The 6,000-nt window shown below is 44.3% G+C and overlaps 1 gene segment (V, D, J or C); it reads left to right on the top strand.

The window, feature by feature from the left end:
• The first annotated feature begins 5,268 nt into the window (after positions 1-5,268).
• Positions 5,269-5,911, top strand: LOC130022826 (immunoglobulin lambda variable 3-21-like). The segment is given in 2 exon segments: positions 5,269-5,383; positions 5,601-5,911. Coding segments are annotated over 2 exon segments (357 nt in total).
• The last annotated feature ends 89 nt before the right edge of the window (positions 5,912-6,000 follow it).

Below are 6,000 nucleotides of genomic sequence, written 5' to 3'. Positions count from 1 at the left end.
GAGTCACTGCATCCGACTTAGAGTGTGTTCTTCTCCTTAGGGGTTGGCCTTTCTCTGGAGAAGCCCATATTCTTCCTTGTTTTTAATCTCTTTTTCCTCATGTGTGAGTGTGTCTGTGTGTGTGTTTGCGTGTGTGTGTTGATTGGGAGTCACACCCAGCAGGGCTCAGACCTTGCCCCTAGCTCTGCACACAGGGATCACTGCTGGTAGTGACCTGGGGACCATATATATATATATATATATATATATATATTGCCAAGAATTGAATTCAGGTCAGTTGCATGCAAGGCAAGTACCATAGCCTCTCTACTATCTTTCTAGCCCATCCAAGTAAGTATCTTTAAATAAAACTAATTTACTTCACTCTTTTTCCTCTTTTTGAAATTCTTTTCTTTGGGAAACAATGAAGCTCCTGGAGCACTGTGATAAGACTTGCCTGACTATCATTTTCTGCAAAGATCAATTACTAGTCTGAGGCTACAGTCCCTGAGCATTCAGATTGTGGGGACCAATTCCCATCCTGTGCAGAATGAGTGGACTTCAGGCATAGCTTGATAGTCACATAGAAGGAAAGGTGGGACATGAGTGTCCGTGGCATACAGATACTATTAGCAGCTTTTATCTGTTCTGACTTCGTAGGTTTCTCCTTAGATGGTTGCAGGGGGTCAAGCAGAGGGCCAGAAAAGCTTTTTTCTCCAGGCTACTCCCTTCCTCCCCACTCCATCCAAGGCACCTGAAATTATGTTCAGTGAATTTTAATCATTGCACAAAAGCTCAGCAAGTATTCTCATTTTCACTCTTTACAGAAGGAGAAGCTGAGGAATGTTGGATGAGTGCAGAAAAGCAATCTACACTCCAGGACTGTCCAGAATATTCAGAATCTGGAAGTAATCATGTGCCCAAGATCAGATGAGTAGATAAACTATTGAACAGCAGAGATGCCACTGGCCCCCTTGCATGCCAGGCTATCTCATTTGGGGCAATCTGGAGTGGGGTTGATGAGTTCCACCAAGCACCCTCAGAGTAGCAGCCCCGGCAGCCAACAACCTCCAGAACAAAATGTCACCATCGTCACAAGCTCCATGAGCCTTATCCTTGAAAAACCTTCTGAAAAACCCAGGTATGAGGGACCTGTGACTGAAATCTCCATGCTTACCTGCAGTCCCCCCATCTCCCTGGGCTTCAGTAGCTGGCAGTCACACCCAGAAACTGCCTCTGGCACCATTTTATCTCATTCACGGTCATGATCCAGATGCTCACAAATAAACCTCAGAAGAGCAACACACCGCAGAGATGCCTCTGGACCCCAAAGTCACCATCCAGTTATAAATGTAATTCTTGCTCTATTACCCTATTGAAAATCTTAGAAACCCTGCACATCTGATGCTCTATACAAGGGCTTAATGGCTCCAGGGTGATAAAACAATCTTCACACACTTTCCTCTAAGGAAAATTTTGGATCATCCTTAGAGGATTATTCATAATAAGCAATACAAAAGTACGTATTACGTTCTGTGTTTGGGATCGGGGTGGAATAATTTGAAATATTGTGGTGGGAAGGTGTAATGTTGGTGGGATTGGTGTGAGAATATTGAATGTAATTAATTATTGTGAACAATTTTATAAAAATAAAATAATTTTATTTGTGAAGTATAAAATAACATAACATGATACTGACACCCAAGGACTGTAGGCAAGGACCAGGAAGGTTGCTCCATAGTTTGAAGCAAATTTTAAAGTAATAATAATAAAATAAAATAAAAATTTTGAAAAAAAACTTAAAAAGAAACTATGGTGCATCTACACCATGGAACACTACATGCCAGTTAGGGAGAATTAGGTCATGAAATTTGCTTCTACATGGATAGACAGGGAGAGTATCATGCTGAGATAATGAGTCAATGGGAAACGAACAAACACAAAATGATGGCACTCATTTGGGGATATAAAAACCAAAAACAACAACAATGTGTGTGAATAATACCCAAAGACATAGAAACAAGGGCCAGGAGGAATGGCTCATGGGAGGAAGCATGTCACAAAAAGGGAGGGGAGTGACGTTAGGACAGAGAAGGGACCACTTTGACAGTGGTAGTTGGAAATGATCACTCTAACCAAAACTGAGTGCTGAAAGGAGATAAAGTGATATGCATGACACCCTTTCAGTAACAGTGTAGAACCAAAGTGCAGCCATTGTCAGCGTGAAGAAAAGTGCAGAAATTTAGTTGTTAGTAGACATTTTGATATTCTATGTTTATGTAATTGAAAGCTGAACTGAGCATGAACCCGAGACCACATCATAGGAAAGGGAACAGAAGGGGGAAAAAATGCAATGCTTGCAGGTAGGGTCAGCCAATCAGTTAAAATGAAGAAATCCAGTGGTCAGCCAGACATGGAAAGAATAGAACAAAGGGGCACCCACAGGAGGCACTAATGAGCTTAAAGGTCAGTTAGGGTTAAAGTACAATGTGGTTTAGGGTACTTAAACCCTCCCCCACAGTTGGTGGGGTTATGCCCTGTTGGATAACATTGCTTTGTCCTTCAAGAAGCTTAGGTTTATCTGATTATACCCATCAATCTGGTTACACCCATCACAGTGCTCCTGAAGCACTTCCACTTCCATTGTGTTTATCTGTAAACAATCTTCCCTATGCTTTCCTTCCCACCCAGTTAATCAGCTTTCCCCTTAATCAGACTTTGTTAATTTGTAAGATCAGTTTCCCAGAAATCTATGATTTTATATGTATAAGTGAAATATTGCCTTTCTCGTCTCCTTATGCCTTATGAACAGTTTACTTTAAAGTAATATCCTTTTTGTATAGATACAGAAAGACCGTTAACATTATGCTTTGTAACTTTTATGATTTGATTGGCCTTGAATATTATTCACTCCCGGGCATCTGCTTTCTCAACTTAAGCCTCAGTTGCCCTTAGTTCCTAACACCCCAAAAGCAGGGTCCCGACGAGGGACTGAATGGACCCAGGGCAAGCAGTGAGCTACCCTGGCAGCGAAATGGACCAGGCCAAAGTGCCACGATTCTTAACTATAAGTTAAGAGTTTGATCATAGGCAAATGCTGTCATGATCCAAAGGTGACGACAAGACTAGGATCCTGCTAGGGGTGGGAAAGACTATCTGGCCTGAGCACCGTAGTCTGAGATCGAGATGGCCCTAGGAGAGCAATTCTATAAGTTTAAGATATTTCTTACTGTATCCATACAAAATGATTTATATTATATTCTTATATGCTTGTCGGACAAGGAGAGAAGAGGCACGTCCATGGGATTCTGCTCTAGGGTGGGTCCTCCTGCTGAGGAAGGATCTGTCCTAGGAGGGGTCTTCCCTGAGGCCAAGATTTCTACCCCTGTTGATCTCTACCCCTATTGATTGTGACCACACCTATGTAATTGTTTTCCCCAATTCCTCTTGGAGGGAGATATAAGGAGACGGTAGATTGGGCAGGGGGGGAAAAGACAGAAGGAGAGATGAGGAGAGAATCAGAATAAACTATGACTAATACCTACCAGCCTGGCCCTCGTTCCTTCCTCCGCCTGACCATCGCCATCGACCTCTCTGGGGTGGGAGAAGGGTGAGACTACTGAACATGGGCGGCGGGAGAGATAGAGCCACCGCCGCTGTGTGGGTGCCAAGCCCCCACCTTGTGTGAGTTTACACATCTGGCGTCCCTGGGTGGGCACGAACCACCAACCTTTCGGTTAGATGTTGGAATATAGCTCCAAACAATGCCGCACCATTTCTCTATGGGGTGTGGCCCTGGCCTGGCAGTCTGTAACAACTCCCTCTCCTTCTCTCTCTCTTCTTCTTCTCTCTCTCTCCCACTATCTTTCCTTCCCTCTCTCTCTCTCCCACTATCTTTCCTTCCCTCTCTCTCTCTCCCACTATCTTTCCTTCCCTCTCTCTCTCTCCCTCTCTGTCTCCTTCTCTCTCTCTGTGTGTGTCTCTCTAACACACACACACACACACACACACACACCTCTTTAATGAACTCCTCACAGGTGCCTTGACTTTGAATATCGAACCCTAACAACAGCATTGCAAACCACAGCGCCTAAAAGAAAAATGAGAGACAGAGAGGCAGAGTCACAGATGGAGGGGAAATGTGTCTGCCATAGAGCAGGCTCTGGAGGCAAGGTGGAGGAGGCATGCAGGAAAGAAACGGGAACATTGATGTTGGGAAATGTGCACTGGCTGGAGAAGGATGGGTGTTGAAACATCGTATGGCTGAAACTCAATCAGGAATGGCTTTGTAACTATATATCTCACTGCATTTTATAAAGGAATTTGTTTCATCTTCAGCAGTGCTACAGTTGCATTTGCACCATTGTTCATTAATTATGTGGAAATACCTTCATGCCTATCATGTTTATGAAAATTATAAAAATTCAGTTTCAAATGTGATAACTGTCCAAATTCAATGGCCTGACCATGATAGAAATAATTTTAATTCTGGGGCCTGAGGAGTGGATCATCTCATCAATCTGCTCAGTCAATTCAAATGTCCTTATTCATATTTTCAGTTTCCCTGCAAACTGAGCCTATGACTCCCAGGATCCACAGAAAAAATGTTCACTCTTTCCTCCTTCCTGGATGCTCCTAGTAGATAGTATATGCTATCTATGATAGATAGATAGATAGATAGATAGATAGATAGATGATAGATAGATAGATAGATATAGTAGATGCTGCCAGAAGATCACAGCCCCTGAGCCCTGTATTCTGAATCTGCCCTGACTTCCTCCTAGGACTGGAGGCACCTTCCCCACTATATTATCTCTACAGGAACAGCGTCTGAAATATTTTTTGTCCAGAAAATATTTGCTATTTAGTCTGTTGAACATTTTCATCTCCATTGGAATCTGGTAACAAGAAAGATCCATTATCATTTACGTAAATCAAGTAATAAAGGTAATTTTTATTATTTTATAAATTTTCCCAAAACTGAAGGAAACCAATTAAAAAATCTTTTTAATGAAATCCTTGTAATTTAGGCCAATATTTCATACCATATATATCAACTTATTTATTCTGAAAACTTATTGTGTTAATGTTCTAGCCACCACCTAACTACATAAAATTCCCATAACCCACTGAGAAACAAAAATCGTCAGGGAGATGCCACTAAGCAGCAGGTGGGCACTAAAAGTCCAGCTCCGCCCTCCCTGTGTCCCTTGGGTTTGGTCCCTTTTCAACAGTCACAGACCCCAAGCAGCAACCCTGAGCCTGGCTGATTTGCATAGCCAGCAGCTCTCTCCCTGAGGGGATAAGAAGGGACCAGGAGGAGTTCAGCCTCAGGTGCCAGGATCCCAGCCCCTCACCATGGCCTGGACCCCGCTCCTCCTGGGCCTCCTGGCTCACTGCACAGGTGACGTGTCCAGGCTTACAGCAGCCCCAGGCCCATGCTCTGGGTCATCCTTGTCCTTGACTGAGCTAAGCAGGGCACTGGTGTAAAGTGCCTATCACCCTGATGGAGGGTGGGAGTGTGGGTGGTGGGGTCCCACAGCATTACTTCAGGTTATGAACATGGGGATCTCGGCTGAACTGAGCTTCCTCCTTACCTGATCTCTCCTTCTCTCTTGCAGGTTCTGTGTCTTCCTATGAGCTGAATCAGCCGCCTTCATTTTCTGTGAACCCGGGAGGGGAGGCCAAGATGACCTGTAGGGGAAACAGCTTTGGAAGCAAATATGTTCACTGGTACCAGCAGAAGCCAGGCCAGGCCCCTGTGATGGTCATCTATGATAACAGCAACCAACCCTCAGGGATTCCTGACCGCTTCTCTGGCTCCAACTCTGGTGACACGGCCACGCTGACCATTAGCGGTGTGCGCACTGAGGATGAGGCCGACTATTACCGTCAGGTGTGGGACAGTGGTGCTCACGGTGACACAGACTGATGGGGAAGTGAGACACAAACCTCTGCCCATCTGTGTCACACTCTCCTCAGGCCAGGAACCGGGTAAACCCAGCAATGAGTTCATGTAAT

This window comes from Sorex fumeus, unplaced genomic scaffold, assembly GCF_029834395.1.
Source record: "Sorex fumeus unplaced genomic scaffold, SorFum_2.1 ptg000021l, whole genome shotgun sequence".
In the NCBI taxonomy this organism is placed as follows: domain Eukaryota; kingdom Metazoa; phylum Chordata; class Mammalia; order Eulipotyphla; family Soricidae; genus Sorex; species Sorex fumeus.
This window is presented reverse-complemented; position numbering and strand designations above follow the sequence as displayed.